Source organism: Trematomus bernacchii, unplaced genomic scaffold, assembly GCF_902827165.1.
Source record: "Trematomus bernacchii unplaced genomic scaffold, fTreBer1.1, whole genome shotgun sequence".
In the NCBI taxonomy this organism is placed as follows: domain Eukaryota; kingdom Metazoa; phylum Chordata; class Actinopteri; order Perciformes; family Nototheniidae; genus Trematomus; species Trematomus bernacchii.
This window is the reverse complement of record NW_022987739.1, coordinates 8,316,960-8,334,058: the sequence shown is the minus strand read 5'-3', so window position 1 is coordinate 8,334,058 and position 17,099 is coordinate 8,316,960. Positions and strand designations below refer to the sequence as shown.

The 17,099-nt window shown below is 39.6% G+C and overlaps 1 protein-coding gene across 1 annotated transcript; it reads right to left on the bottom strand.

The window, feature by feature from the left end:
- Nucleotides 1-260: 260 nt before the first annotated feature.
- On the bottom strand, nucleotides 261-12,739 carry LOC117496203. The gene is given in 5 exon segments (XM_034147933.1): nucleotides 261-2,040; nucleotides 2,042-3,351; nucleotides 8,366-8,391; nucleotides 10,313-12,413; nucleotides 12,652-12,739. Coding segments are annotated over 5 exon segments (3,876 nt in total). The 5' UTR covers nucleotides 12,671-12,739; the 3' UTR covers nucleotides 261-1,620.
- Nucleotides 12,740-17,099: the final 4,360 nt, after the last annotated feature.

The following is a 17,099-nucleotide window of genomic DNA, read 5'->3' as shown; positions in this document are numbered from 1 at the left end:
AACACTTCTGCAGCTTGAGATAAGAGCAAGGACTCCAGGTTTTAAATACTTCAGTTAGTTACAGGGCTGTTCTGCAGCATGGTTATAATTGTTTTCTAATGTTATTGATTGAAAAATACAATATAGTAATAGATAGTAACTAAGTATCTATCATTCATGTGCACACTCTAAACATGGACTATAATATATATATAAACATTTTCTAATTTTCTAAAATATATCTGTTCCCACATCAGGAAAGCTTCACTTCACATGCCTTCATCTCCAGTTTTTTTATTATGTTTTGTTTGAACTTCTGTCCTTTGATTGTTAATGTCAGGCAACAATTAGACATTATGTACATTACAGTATTTATGTTTCATTTGTTTTTCGGCTTGGGCAAAACAAAGGATGGAATATTAGTTTTTTATGTAAATGACTCAAACATTATTCTGACTGCTTTCAATAAGTGTGTCGGTCTTTCGTGTAAACTTAATTTAAGAAAGAGATGAGGAGACATGAATAAGATGGCTGACTGCAGTTTTACCAGTAATACATGTACATCATCACAACATTACAAAACGTACAGATTGCTGGAAATGCAACAAGGGTTTATGGTGCAATATCATTCTGTGCCCCCTTCCCTTTACCATGACCCCTTATAAATCTGCTCAGTCTGAAGTTTATTTTGTTGAGTTTGAATTACTACTCAACTTAATCAACATCATTACAGACATACCAATGATTATAAATTGTGTGTATGACTACTCTTTAGTCATAGAATCAACATGCTGCAAAAAATAGACATTTGCCTTCTGGGTAAATAACATAATTCCGACTTTTTGATGTGTTAATGTATATTTTATTTTTCATATAATGTATGAAAGAATATGTCAGTGTAATACTACTTTTCAATTGTATTGAAATATTGAATCCTGAATAATGTGTAAATAAAAGATAACTTGTTCTCAGATTCAATGAGGTTAAGCTTGAGTGTAATACAAAATAGCAAAGTAAATAATTAACACAATATAAGATTGCTCCCACTAAAAATAGTGCATTTATTCAACTTATAGTAACATTTTGCATTGTAAGTGTGAAACCATAGTATGAGTTGTGTTACAGTCGAGTCAAAATATTTTTTAACGATTGCCGTTTTGCAAAAAGTAAACCTGTCTCCTAAAAGTATTGTTAGCACAAAAAATCATTGTCAAACTGCAACTATAGGAATTGATTTCACAAAGTACTGAAGGCAGCATTAAGTCTGCAATAAGAAATACATTGTTTCAGAGCATCTGAGCTTCCCTTCCCCGAAATGTCCATGTTGCCCACAAGATGGCAATGTGGTGTTTTCACCATTAGTCAATACTATATCAGTTGTCTTTTTACAGCACACATGAGGGAAAACTGGCTGGTAAATTCATTACAAATAAAATCATTTAAATTGAAAGCTGATTAATTCAAAAGTTGACTTGTTTGTTTTAGCTGGTACATCTGAATTGAAATGAAGTGGTTAATTCTGTTGCTTTTGAAGCTTAAACCAACTCCGGGCTCCACATTTTCCAACTAAGCCACAATAACCAGTTAGCATTTTCCCTTGGCTTTAATAGTTCTTGGGTTGCTAAAATTGGGTGGTCTCATCTACAGCACAGAGTTCTTGTTTCTGCGGCCAATATTTCCCCTGCCTCTCTTGTTCTTCCTCCAGCACACTAAGCCGATGATGACAGTGCTGATGATGACAGTGGCCACTACTGCGATGACGATGAGGATGATTGAGTTATCATTAGAAACAGTATCCTTCTCCCCTTGCCCACCACTGGTGACCTCCTCACTGCCACTCTCTGAGGCAGCGGTGGTCTTGACTACAGGTGAGGAAGTGCTTCGTCTCGCTGGTGGAGTCTGTGGTTTCCTCCTCTTCTCCGTTGAGGTCAACACAGGAGCCTCTGTAGAGCCGAAGGACAGGAAGTTCTCATCCTCCAGCAGAGCGATTACCTCGCCATTCAGATTTAAAGGTGCTTCACACAAAACAAGCGTTTGGTTGGCCTTGGATGGGTGCTGTTTTCAGCCAGTTTCTAAGTGGCAGAATATCCCTGTCACACCTCCAGGGGTTCTGCTGCAAGAGAACCTCCTTTACTGAACTGAGCGCATCTAGACTCTCTTGTGGCAGATTGGGAAGGGAGTTATTTTGCAGGTCTATCTGTCCCAGGTTGCTCACGCCCTGGAGAAATCCCACAGGTAGGGTGCTGATGAGGTTATGCTCCAAGGAAATGTTGACCAGACTTGGCAGATCTTGGAAAGTCCCAGCTTGCAGTGTTGTGAGCAGATTAGTGTGAAGTGATACCTCTCCAAGCTGCTCCAACCCTCCGAAGGCCCTGGTGGATACAGAGCTGATCTGGTTGCGACTGAGGACCAGGAGACGCAACTGTGTCAGGTTTCTGAATGTGTCATCCTCCACATGACTCAGTTTGTTGTCATACAGCCACAACTCCTGCAGCGCCATGGGCCCAAACACTCCTGGCCCCAGACTCTCCAGCTTGTTTTCATACAAGGAGATCTGGGAAAGAATGGGCAGGCTTAAGAAGATCCCTTGTGGAAGAGATCTGAGCCTGTTGTTGGAGAGGTACAGCTTCTGGAGTTTCAAAGTCTTGGAGAACAGATCCTGGTGGAGATGAGTGATTAGATTGTCATGTAGGGATAGTTCCTCCAGTTCTCCAAGGTCATCCAAACTTCCAAGGGGTATTTCCTGTAGAGAGTTTTTGTTAAGCCGTAAGGTTTTCAGCTTTGAAAGACCCTTGAATGTCTCTCTAGGTAGATGACTGATATTGTTTCCAGAAAAAAGAAGGATCTGCAGTTCAGCAAGAGGGTGAAAAGTTTCTACAGGTACAGAAGTGAAAAGGTTTTTGCTGAGGTCAAGGAGTCGTAGCTCTGCCAACGTGGAAAACCAGTTAGGGCGGAGTACCAGGAGCTTGTTGCTCTTCAGATTCAGAGACTTGAGTTTCGGAATATTTTGGAACAAGGCTTCAGGGAGATCTTGTAATTCAGTTGTAGTAAACCCTAAGACACCCACATTCGGAGATAAATCAAAGGTGCCCGTGCGTACTTCCCTTAAAACTGTGTCTTTCATAAAAAAGATCTCAAGTGCATCAGAAAAATCAGTCAGGTCCTCTGGTTTCAGGGAGTAGATACTGCAATTGGTGAGGTAGGTGGCTGTGGTTGCTGAGGGCACACTCGTGGGGAAGCCTGAGAGCCCGTTGCAGAAGATTTGGGTTCCTTGACACAAGCATCCATTTGGACACGCCCAAACAACAGTGTGGAAAGAGCAGAGAAGAAGGAGCACTTCAAGCTTCAGGGGCAGGTCCATTTTTATTTTACCTAGAACAGAGAAAACAGCTATGTTAGAGTCAAGGTTGGTTATGAATCTTGAATCAGTTTTACATAGATGGCAAAGTATATTTGAAGATGTCATGGACGTTATGTACTAACATCTTTAACATGTCATGTCATGTGGTTAACTGACTCTGTCAGTTAACCACCAGTCACTTGGATTAGTTCCACCTACTGTAGCATGTAAACATTTTAATATGTCCTCTGTAGCTCTGGAGGACTGGCGTCAAGAAAGATACAATATATTTCATTTTTATTTTTTATAATAATGCCAGTGTTACAAATGGTGGTATGGAAAGTGGTGTTTAAAAGACATTTGCATTCAGCATTTAGAAAGGGCGTAACTGTCTGCTTTAAGTGGAAATGAGAGCTTGACCCACACTAGCAACTAGTCAATGTGTCTTTTATATGCACCCCAAACTTATGGATGTGCAATACTACATTTCTTTGGCTAATGCTGAGCACAAGTTCATGCCAGTATGTGAGTTATCCGAACTTTCAATCATCACTATAATTGCATGAAGGGTGTTAGGAACTCTTATTAGTAACCTGCCTACATGTTGAAGGCCTCAGCATTCTTGTTTAATCCAAAAAGGAGACATTTGCATTTGCAATGGATCCAGTGTTGTACTTTGTTGCCTGTGGCTTGGAGCATCGCCAGATGGCCAATGGAACTGGCTGGTAAATCACCATGGTTAGTAGCATTTGGCATTAAAACCAAATTGGTTTCAAACAGCATTTTTCTAGCTCAAATAAAAGGTGTGCTGCCAACTGTTGTCAAGTATTACATTCTCAAACTGCAGAGTATACAAATATAGAATATGGAAATGGATTTGTTTTTCTGCCACGAGCTAAAGGATCTCTGTGTCTCTGGTGCATCACATGTTAGAGGCTGTGGCGCTTGCTGGGCTTTCTGTTTGTTATGGCACAGGAGGCTCCAAAGGCAAAGCTCTGCCAACGTAATGACCTGCTTCTCCATACAAATCCTTTTAAAGTTCTGCAACTTACGGTTGGCAAGCATGAGTTGTTTCTCAGTGGTTTAGATGTATTAGGGTGCAGAAAGTGTCTTTCCAAGGAAGTAACTTTCTAAAGAGACCAGTATGCCCCTCAAATGAGCTCAGCAAAAAAACGATTTCTTTCCGTCTTTCCCTCTTTTCCCTTTGCTCTTCACATCAAAGGTAAAGATATGGTTATAAAATACATCCTGTTGCGTCACAGCTGTTTCCAATTTCAATACATTCGTACTCGTATCTGTTTTCATTTAAGAGGTGGGTGATGGGTCCCTGCTGTGAGAGGGAAAATGTTCTCATTGTTAGTAAAACAGCAGTATATGCTATTTTGAAACCCGTTTTTCTTTATTCCCAACCCTACCGACACTCCTACTTTACCATTATCCTTACTTTTACTGTTACTTTTAATAACCTTAACCCTAAACATTTGGTATAGCATTCCTTCTCATTTGTTCAAATTAGGTTTTATGGGGCAACACCCAATGTTGTCATCACTATCACCATTTCCCTTTTTCTTGTGTGAAAGAGAATAGTCAAAGTTAACATTTAAAACAGGGATGTGAATTTGAATACACCAGATGTCAATTGAGTAATGTGTTATCTTTATATAATTCCCCTTCCCCAGTTTATGTTTAGGTGGGAAACATTAGGAACAATGGATGTAATCAACTTAAGTAACTTTTCAGACACATGACACATTCTAGCATCACTGCTTGTAGACACAACATCAACATACTCTGAAAGCTAAACCATGTTTCCTCTTGAGTTTGTAGTATAACATCCCAGTCCAACAGAACCCTCTGTCTGCTCCCAACTTAGACAACCTGGAATGCTCTGCAGCACTGTGTAATGGCTTAAGCATTTCCAGTTCACCATTAATTGCTTTATTTTTTTTCCCCCTGAGCCATAGCTGAAGGATCAGGACTTTGTGTGTCATGAAAAAAACTGAACTAGCAAAGTGGGGCACAGTGCTGCCAGAGAATCTCACTCAAGCCACATAACTTGATTAAAGGTTTATGATTACTACTTTATGAAACATAGTGTTAAGTCTAAAGGTATCCAAAAATAAAACACATTTTTTTTTAACACAAAGAATGTCACTAAATTCAAGCAAACTTATCCTATTGGCAGTAATGTACTTTATACAACAATACAGACAGGTTAAATTGTGTACAGAAGCTTGTATTGTTAAGATAGAAGTCCAATAGATTACACTAGCGTAATGCTCTTATAACTTACTGATTGCTATCCTTCTCTTAGTAAGGTTCAGATCATTTTCTATCTCAGTACAGTTCGTCACCCTGTTAACCAGCACATCACCCTGTTTTAGAGAACTTACCTCCGGTAGTGGCAGACGATTGAGTGAAGAGTGACAGTGAGTTGGTGTGGTTATCTTTTATGGACGTCCTCCCTTCCTCCTCAGTTTCACAAATCGTCTGATGAAAGTTTCCAGCACCGTCTGAACTCACACACCATCACATTTTCCTGCTCTTCGTCATCACTCGATTCCCCTCACCAACCAGTTTTCAGTTTTTTGCTCTGAGCTCATGAAATCTGCAGGTCCTGTTACTCAGGCTTTAGTTGCACTGCTCAGCGTCCCAGCTGTAACCCCCTGCCCCCTCTGTTCCTCTCACACACTCACGTTTTTTTTTTTGCTAAATGTGGTGGTGGGGGATCAAGCACGCAAAGGGAAGCCCTACCCTCTGGTGATTTGTGTTTATACTATACAGCTGTCTGTGTTCGTTTGAATACATGTAAGAAGATAAGTGATCTTGTGCTTCATCTTAGGTGATTCATATGTTTTCAATCATTTCATAACATTATATTCCTTCAAAAATAAGAACTATATTTATATTATGGGTTAGGATTATAAGGAGAGTAATACTTGGTTTGGTTGATAGAGCTGGTGTCTTTTTGTGTGACATTGTTTTGTACGTACGTGCCTTTTTGTTTGGGTGTGCAAATGTAATTGTCAGCTTCGCATAGTTTTGATGTGACGTCCCCAGTATCATGGTAAGCCAATGATTCCATTTTGGGTGTTTACAGTTTTGAAATGATATGAGTGAAGGATGATTCAGAGAAAGACAAAACCTTCAAATAACTTTTTAGTCACATAAGTTTAAAAAACAGCTTTTTAGTATTGTTCAATTCTGGGTGTATGGGAATGACAGAATTAAAATAAAAACTAGATTGTTTACCAAATCATTCTAGTGATCAAGCAAGATGACAGAAAACACTGTATTGCCTCTGAATGTTCCCGTACAGGACTTAAATGTTGTTATTTTCCCAACCTGTTCATGTACATTTATTAGGATTTAGCTTTGATGCTAACATTAGTTGTATGTTCCTCTATAAATCAGCAGGAGGGAGGCTGAGCAGCAAGTGTTCTGCATGTTTAACATTCCTCAGTTGCAGTAAGTTACTCCATCTGTTACAGTAACCTGACAAACAAAATCCCGACCGCAATAGACAGATAGTGAGGGTGGAGTTTTAACGTATCATCAGTTGCTGCAGCGCACAATACTTATAATGTAAACATGGTGATTTTCTGTGAGTACTGTAAATATACTGAAAGAGAAGAACATAAAGTAACTTTCCTTGATCTATAATACTGTATTATATTCTTTATTTAAACACGTTGGGCAACAGAATACAAATGTGAGGTTTAATCTAGGAAAATCTAAACTTTTTGAAAAGAGGTTTACTGTACATTTAATCTATCTTTTAAACTAAAGGTTAAAGTTTGGAGCCACATGTTTTGATAATGTAAACACATGCTCCTCTCTCAGAGAGTTGGAGATAAAGTGGACTGTTTCAAGGCTGCTACTTTTTTCCCAGTGGTTGAGCAAACAATCTGTCAGCTGTGAGGCAATGTAAAGCCTGACTGTCATGTCAGCTGCCTCTAACACGTGAGTTATATGAAAAAAGCCTTCCTGTCATTTGAGTCAGAAGAAATTGTTGCTATATGTTCTGCTATATGGGGAGCAGGAGTTAGATCACATGACAGCGTCTGTTGTCTGTTACGGCCCACATAAGCCTGTACACTGTTAGAAAATATAACTTGTCCATGAAACCAGGAATCGTCAGGCAGTCTTACAGAAGTTCATGTTCAGTGTCTTCATCTGAGTCAAAAGGTCAGCAGTCAGCAGACTGATAAGGAAATGTGTAATATTGCAGTTGACTTTTTTTTCTCTCCTTGTTTGAACTCTCATACTTCGATTTAACATCATTTCCCATATAAGAAACTTTAAATTGGCTTAAAAATAATTTGCTTTGCTCCAGTAGTTTTGCAGCAAGATAAGCAAGAGTTGAAGAATGAAGAGCGGACTGAAACAAGAGTACAGTAACCGCTTTATATGTCCAACATCCACATTTCTTTTTAAATTGATAATAACATAGCTAACTAGATCATGACTGAACTAAGAACTTTATGAGAGAACTGCTCTACCAGATGAAAACAAGCTGGAAAAAAATAATGTTGCTTTACATGTAGCTGTAATGGGTAAAATGTTTGGCTTAAATTATATTTAGTAAATGTCAAAATGCTTACTGTCAAATATTGAACTTAAGTGGTTAATCGCTCTGCTGTAAAGCCAGCTATTTTGCCAGTAACAAGTTAGAGATGTGCTTTGGAAAATCCCTCGGAATAACAGGTTAAGATAATTCATCACAGACAATAAAAGGGTGGATTAAAACAACTCCACTTGTTTTCCAATGTGTTAAAATATTCCCTTTGACCCAGTATGATTTCCTCTCCCCATGCTCACTCTCTCTCTCACTGTGTGTGTATATGGAAGTGTGTGTGTGTGCCCACTGTTGTGTGAGCTCAGCGTACTGGAAGGCCTAATCACCCGTTGCCATAGAGATGAACTTGGGTGCTGTTCAGTTATTCATCCTCTTTTGTTTGCCGTTTGTTTTAAAGTCCAATCACTCCTTGTGGAATTTGTGGCATCCGCTGTCATTTTGTGCGGGTTTTCAAAGCAATTTTGTACCACAGTCAAACATTTTCTTCGTCAGCCTACAAAGTGAGATTTAAAAAGGTCCTATTATCTTTAAAAACATTTGTATGAAAACTTGAAAACTATGAAAAGTTTTTTTTCAATATTTTTCCTAACTTCTATGAGTACATCGTGTTATGAGTGATCTTGGACTGGTCTAAAAAAGGGAATGAACACTGTGCACATTGTTGTGGTTTTGTTTCATCATGGAGACTTGTGAAATTACAGGGAAAGTCATCTTAGCGGATATTTTTGCTCGCTGAGTCTGTGGAGAAACAGGACTAAATCAGACCTTCCTGTTTTCTGTAATGCTTCCCAGTCCCCAAGACTTGATTCATTTGGGGAATGCACAATTACTCCCTTATTCCCAACTAAGGATGAGAAACTCAGATAAGAGAGATGTTTACAGAAGCAGCTCTCTCCAATACGACTCGTGCCCTGGCACAAGTTTATGAAACAATACCACACAACAGCATGTAGATATGATTTATTGGCCCAGATGTTCAGCTAACTCATATTACAGCCAGAAAATGGACCGGGTTTCAAAGAAAGACATTGGAAAATATGACTATTTAATCAAATTGATTACTTAAAAGTTATATTAACAATGTTGTGATATCTCTCCATGCAGTTTGATGCTTTCACCCCTAGAGGGAAACAAATAACTTGTTGACAAAATGTAAGACTTAACACATATTTTTTAATGTTAGTATTTATTACAGACCTTAGCATGGAAAATGAATACACATGAATTGCAAAGAAAAGGCTTGACTTTCATTTAGTTCCACTCATTTTATTTCTAATGATTCATTTGCTCCATATTTTCCTGATTAGTTGACTGTTTTTCTTTGGTCTATAAAACAAGATATATGGTAAAGAAAATGCTTGTGGCAACCTTCAAAAGTTATGTTTATTAATAGCTTGATTTGTTAGATCAACATTACAAAAGCCATAGCTACTGTATTTGATTTACTGTAATTTAAGACACCAAAAAGAAACACCAAACACGTTTATTATTATTATAAATTGCTTTTTTTTTGTATTGACTGATTAATTGCTTGACCAATCTTTACAGGTCTAAATAATTGTATACAATTAATAAAAAAACAAGTGGTAACATTTATAAGTTAAAGGTGGGGTAGGTAATTCACTTCAGAAACACTTTTTGTTATATTCCATGGAATGCTCTTAACATCCCGATAGCAATGAATACATTAAATGCTTTGACAATAAATACATGGCTGTGGAAGCCGTAGCGCTGTAAAAAGCACGACCAATCATTTTAGCCGGCCCGGCTAAAATAACTGGATGGCCTATCTGCCTGTCAGCCTTTGTGTGTTGGAGGAGGGACTCTGTAAGGAAGTCTGAAGGAAGAGGCAAAACAAATTCGGCTGCGAAGTTTCAAATTCTAGCGCACTCGAGCTGGTTTCTCCATTCTTACCTACCCACCTTTAACATCCCTTACATTAGCTTACATACTGAATTGTATATATAAAAAAACTATCAAACACCAAACACGTTTGGACAAGCTCATAGAGAAATAACTAAAACCTACTCTTTAATTGTTTAAATAATTGCTTTTATATTATAAATTGCTTATTTTTTTTTTTGCCTGATGAATTGCTTGACCAATCTTTACAGATCTAAATAATTGTATAAAATTATTAAAAAAAACGAGTGGTACTGTAACATTTATAAGTTAACATCCCTTATATTAGCTTACATACTGAATTGAAATAAAAAAAACGGTATCATCCAAGTCTAATTCTTCGATATGTAAAAATCCCTTCATCTTATAATTTGTCACATTAAGTCAGACTATATTAAGGTTACACATGAGCTTTTCAACTTAACACAGTATCAACAAAACCTATCCCCAAGAGGGTTTTTCATAGACTGCGTCCTCTGAAAAAGGACATATTATCTCGGTTGTGTTGTTACTCCGGGGGATGTGCACACTCAGCCTTGAGCTTATCCATGCTGTTGTTGAGGCGATACATGCAAAACACGGCAGCAAAAATGAGGAACAAGCCTGCAGCCACAAGAAGGATATAGCAGAACATGAGTAGCCCGGTCAAGGCCGCATCCGAGGGCAGAAACCACACGTACACCCAGCCCTTGTGAAGGTTGTGGTGAACAAACTCCGGCCCCTCTTCAATCACCAGTGTGTCATAGAAATTAGCCGACTTGTAATGAGACGAGGGCTTCTCAGTCTTGGGAGGAAACTCCTCGTTAGGCTCGTTGGTGGTGAGAATTGTGGATAAGATGGTGGAGGGTGGGGCAGATGGTTTTGTAGTTGGAGTGGTTGTAAGGATGGTGACTTGTTGGGTAGCGCCTTCAGTGGTCCCCGATGTTGTGGTGGGCATTGTGGTGGGCATTGTGGTGGGCATTGTGGTGGGCATTGTGGTGGGCATTGTGGTGGGCATTGTGGTAGGCATTGTGGTAGGCATTGTGGTAGGCATTGTGGTGGGCATTGTGGTGGGCATTGTGGTAGGCATTGTGGTAGGCATTGTGGTGGGCATTGTGGTGGGCATTGTGGTCGGCATTGTGGTGGGCATTGTGGTGGTTGAAGCAACAACTGGTGTTTGTGTGGTGAACAAATAACTTGACTTGAGTGTCTTAGCATCGCAAAAGTTGAATTCCTCATCCTGCAGAGAGCCAATGGTACGGAGCAGTTGGTACACAGGACTATGACATATCACATCCTGTCCGTCAAGAACAACATGCTCATGTTTTCTTATCCATTTTGCAATACCTCTAATACTACAAGTACAGTCCCAGGGGTTGCCACCCAGATTAAGAGCCTTCAAAACTGAATTTGACAAGAAAGTATCTCCTGAAAGAGTCTCGAGATGGTTATTCTTCAAATCAACTGTCAAAACCCCTCCAAGGCCCTGAAAGATGTTATCTGGTAGGCTCTTCAGCGTATTGTCATTGAGAAGCAGTATGCCAAGTGTGGTTAGTCCGGAGAACAGCTGGGGATGTAGATAAAGGAGGTCGTTGAATTTCAATGACAGCTTCTCGAGCTTGGGAAGGCAGCAGAAGAGGTCCGAAGGCAACTCCCTCAGCTTGTCGTTTAAATGGAAGTTAAGCCTCAAAAGTCCTGACATGTTTGCGAACACATTTCCAGGAACAGTGGTGAGATTAGTACCAAACAGATACAAGTCTGTCATATCAGGCATGTGACCCATTAGCTGGTCTGGTAAAGATAATAGCGGGTTGTTGTAAATGGTGAGCTTGGTCAGCTTTGGCATGTTGTAGAAGGTCTTTTCTGGGATAGCCTGAAGTTGGTTGGAGGAGAGGGTGAGGGTCTTAAGGTTCTTCAGTGACCAAAATACCTGAGGGGGAAGGATGGTAATCTGGTTATGGTGGATCTTTAGCTCCACAAGGTTGACAAGTTTATCAAAAATCCCAGCTTCTAGCTCCTCTAACTCGTTGTTATAGATCATGAGCTGGAGAAGATTAGTCAAGGAGTGGAAGATGGTTGGTGGAAGCTTATTTATGGAGTTCCTGCCAAGGTTCAGGAAGGTGAGTTTGGTCAGTCCATCGAAAACATCTGAAGCAGGACTGGTCAGTTTGTTCCGGCTCAGGTCCAGTTGCAGCAAAGTAACCAGTCCTTCAAACATATCCGGAGCTATGGTCTCCAACTGGTTCCCATCTAAAAACAGTTGCTCCAGTGTCGCCAACGGACTGAAGACCCGAGCAGAGATGGTAGAGAGATCGTTGGACGACAGCTTGACAGTCTTGAGCTGTGGAGCAACGTGGAAGGCATTGGGATGGATAGCATGTAAGTGGCTGTATGTCAGACTGAAACGCAACAGCAGGTCCTGGTCAGCCAAGCTCTGCTCATTGATGATGTTCATGCCGGTGCCATTAAGCTGCAGCTCGTACGTGTGGACGGACAGGTTCTGTGGTATATCTGTGATGGCGTCGCCAACACACTTGACGGCACCTTTAAAGTTACACAGGCAGCTGCCGGGGCACAGCATGTTGCAGGCGAGGTGTGGCAGTGTGAAGAGGATGAGTATGGTCCACAGGGTGCCTGCAACGTTGAAATAAAGACACATTTGCTGCATGAGATTCAATCTGAAATTAAATATGTGTCATTACCTAATGATTTTTCACTGTTTTTACAAAAGGCCAACATACAATTCGATCAAGTTTATTGCAAAAAATTCAATCCCTGACAAATAAATATAAAAATATTGAGGAAAAACATTTATAAGTATATGTATTTCTCTTAAAGGACAGTCAAAAGCCAGGTCAAATATTCCACCAACCTCTGAAGAGAGAATCCATTATTGCCTGTTGACAGTATGATGATGTTGCTGTGATGTGTGCTGCTCCTCTCTGCAGGGCCGTCTTACAGAGCTGAGCAGCCTGTCTGTCAAGATCAAGGTCGACCCACCAAAATAACCGCCCAAAAGTCACCCATCTCAGCACACATCCTTTATACTGCCCGAACCTCAAATGAACCCTGTGCCATAGACATGGAAAATAATAACAATATTTGCTGTATAGGCCATGACCCATTTCATTAGGCTTCTATCATTGTGCCCATGTTTTACTTGACAACTCAGCGTTGAGAATTCTTCAAACATTTTGGACCCATTGTAACCTTTTTGTATTTATTCAGTTTTTTTATTTTGTTTTACTGACAGCATTTGCAAAAAGCCAGTTTCGTACTGCTGCTTGACGAGGGTGAGTTTTGTTTTGACTTTGGACAGTTTGACTTTCCTTAACCTTGTGTGCTAACTTTTTGCAGGAGTTTTTATTTTTCATCTTGGGCTGCCTGGAAATGTTAAACTTTTGGCACGTATTATTATTTACTGCTAACTTATGAGTGACATAGAGGATGCTGGCTCATTTCCTGTAGACTTATCTCAACAGGATGGCCTGATCCCACTGTGCCAGCACTTCAGTTTACTGTATGGTGGAACTGAAACTGATAACACCCTTCCCTGTATCGGATCAGTCATGGTGTTATGTGTCATGTGATGCATGTAGTGTGACGGGGCAGCTGTATGAACACTTTCACTTAGTTTCAGATTTGTGTAGATTTCACAGCTATAGAAGCACTTTTTAAATGTGTCACCTCTTAGCGTGTGTGTGTTTAGAGACAGATAGAAGGTATTCTGTTTGATTTTGGGAATCATTGTTCTCTCACTGAGATGATGTTCTTCATGTCTTTCCTGTCAATAGAAATGTACTTTTGAAGTGCTCAGGAATCAAACTGTTTTTGTGTTATAATCCCTATACCGTAGATATTGGGAAACATTACTGCATTGACTCACTGGCTCAGAGCAAAGTCAACACTTTCTTTAATTTAGCTGTAAATGCAGCTGAGCGTCATATTCAGTCTGGTTTCCCGGAAGTCTCCTCTCTTCATTGTTTCGGTGCGATTCAGTTATTTTCACAGCAGCTCTCCTATTGTCGAGACTAAGCCTGTGACTCAGCTTTGTAACACCTCCCAACAAAAGACCCCGTTTAATTACTGTGCAGTAATCTGCCCCTCCCCACAGATGTGCAACATGTGCCACATTCCTTCACTGCATTTATATCCACTGTTTAACATTTTTGATATCTGAAGTAAATAAAGATTAATACTAGATACAATTGTTAAAATGTTTTCTTAGTGGTTCAGTTGTATTTTTCGTCTTTTGTTGGAAAGGTAATGCAAACAATTCTCAAACCTGAACAATTCCATTCTCCAACCCACTCATCTCCAATCATTTTCTCTTAAGACTTTCAAATAACAGATTCACAGATTCACATTATAATTGTATTTATTTTGTAAAATAAACAGCAGTGCATTTCTAAAAGCAGTGACAGATGTGATGTTTGTTGGCAGCAGTACAAAAAATGTTGTGCCAAATTCTGCCACAAGAGACCGACATAAACACGAGCAGTAAGCAAATCAAATCCCTACGAAAATAATACTATGTCTTTGCAGTCAAGTACATTTTGTCATATCTGACCCTCAAGTATTTCCAGTGAGTAGCTGATTATTTACAGGTTAAATATGAACAGCCTCAGTCCTTAGATCTCTCATGAGAGCACCTCGGTGCGGTGAAAATGTTTATTGATGACTTGATTATGGTACAAATCTATATTGCTAGAATAAATACAGTGTGATTATTTTACTGGTGATTTGAGTCTTAAGGCTATGTTGGGCTTTGCAGCAAGATTTCACAGTGATCCTCCTCCCCTTGCATCCGTGTCAGACGCAGTACTTCCAGAAGCAAGCTGCTGACGAAAGAAGATAAATTCATTTTACATGCTAAATATTAAAACTACAATGGTTAGAATTAACTTCAAATAGTAATGGGGTGGATGTTACGTTTTAACCTAGAAGTACTAAATGTAACTCACGTTCACCCCTCTTCTTAGAGGATTTTCCTTCTGCCAAATTGGCTGTGATCTCCCTCTCCAGCTCCAGATCCTCCCTCAGCGCCCGCAGCTACGAGCAGAGATCAGAGTGATTAAACGCACCACGGCAGGTAGACGTCACCGCAGTATCAATACACCAATCACTTGCAAGGAAGTAGTTTAACAGGTAGTCTCATATCTGCTCTGAGTTCACTTGTTTTTTTATATAGATAACATACAGTTACAAAAAACTCAAGGTGTTTATACGGTTTAAATCCTGATTTCTTTCCATATTTTTCCAAAAGTTACTTCAAGGAAGAATCTGTAAATGTTCTTACCTCCTCTAATTCAGCTAATTTGTTGGTCAGCTCAAAGCCTGCAAATAGGAAAACCAGTCGTCATTATCAAAGCAAGGAATGCATTTGTATTAGTTTCACCAATTAATTTCATCTCTCACCTAAAGGGTCATCTTTCTCAACAGGAATTAAGCTCTTGTGTAGTAACAGTGCAAGGATCTTGCTCTGTGGATCCGTGTCTTCCTTTGGATTAAAAACATGGTTTCCTGCGCATACAAAGAGCAAAATACAACTTTAAGCAACCTTAATATGACAAGAATATAGACAGGAAATGTCACATCCATCCCATATCATAGCCAGGCATCATCTCCTAACCTGTTGCACATTGGAAAAGCTAAACCATTACACCACCAATGGCATGAATTTAAGGTGTGCATGCAGCATCCTCTAGTATTTCAAATATATGCAGCAGAGACCTAAAACAATACCATTATTGTACACTTACCCGGGTTATAAATGCTCCGTCCCTCCACGTTTAGCACTCCCTGCAGTAGTACCAAGCCCAGGAGTCCTAAGCAGTAGTTGACAACTGTAACTCTATCCATAGTACTGATTGTAAGGTCCCAAACTATTGCTGCACTCTGAGTACTTCTTTAAGCAATACAAGGAATCTACTGCCTTGGGTCCATCCCGTCAATATATTTATCCTCGGGGGCCAGGAGGAGTGGCCAGTCAGCCCCTTGCGTACTAAATCAATTCTTCGTCATCGTGGGTTTCGTCAATAGGCCGCCTTTTCATATGGACCATTGAGGGTCTGAGAGAAATACGGTGATGTGATATGACGTTGTAGGTGTTGCCCGTAACCCTACATCACTCTGACATGTGCAAATCAAACCGAGAGAGGAAGGTATCAATCAGCCTGTTGGTTCTGAGAGACCAGAATAGGATGTTCTTGGCACTTGCAAGTCTTTTTCTTTTACTTGAATTGCTTCTTTAAATAGATACATGGGAGTGTGTTAGTCTGGGAAACGAAGGTGGCAAATAAATTGATTTAGTCCCTAAGTGCATCATAGCTGGAGATGAGCTCCTCAATCTTGGCTTCAGGACTGATTCGGAGTTGAAGGAACATCCATCACCGCGGCCAAGCCAACTACCCAACACCTCTTAAGTCACTCTAGTCTATTTTGCGCATCAAGGAAATCACATCTCATATCTGCCAGAGCAGCAGGCATTGTGCTTGCGTGGTGTTAGGGAAATGAGCTGGCTGGCAACTAGTGTATTTGGCTTGTGAAAAGTGCTGTGCATCCCTTAAGACTTGACTTACATTTGTAGTTTGAGTCATATATAGTCAAATGAAATAGATTAATCAGGACATTTATTGTGTTATGATGAAAATACTATACTGTATATAGCAATGATAGCAATTGCAACCATCAAACAAAAATATTTAGCCATATCAAATGTCACAATATCAGATTTTCACATGAATATTGTGTCCAAAAGAGTTAACAATAGAAAATTGATTGCAATATCTTTGAAAATTTGAAAAAAATAATAATGCATTCAGTCAAATGTAATAGCTTGATTGTTTATTGTGAGTTATTGTCTTTTTGTGTCTAAATGTGTGTGTACGTGGGGTGGTTGGGAAAATCAGACAAAGCAAAGCAACAATATTGTATGTGTATTATTACAATTATATTAATATTACTTTTTTGTTTATATATATCACAGTTATTGTTGCGATATCTTAGGACCACCCTATAATATCAAGTAATAAACACCTAAACGCATCAATGTGTCACTCTTTCTCTAAATGATTCATCACTATACTGTAGTTCAAAGGTTTTGCAAACAGTTCAACCAATTTGAGTTTCTATTTTTGTGTGAATGATGGGTGGGATGAAGCCACGTCAGCAATCCTGTCCCGCTCTAAACCAGTCCACTAATGAATGAAAAAGCTCAGGGCCATGTTGACCTCATGATACGTCACTGAAAACAAACAGCAAGACATGGGCACTGTCACTGGGCGTCTACTCATGTCGTTATTGACAGGCCAGTAAATG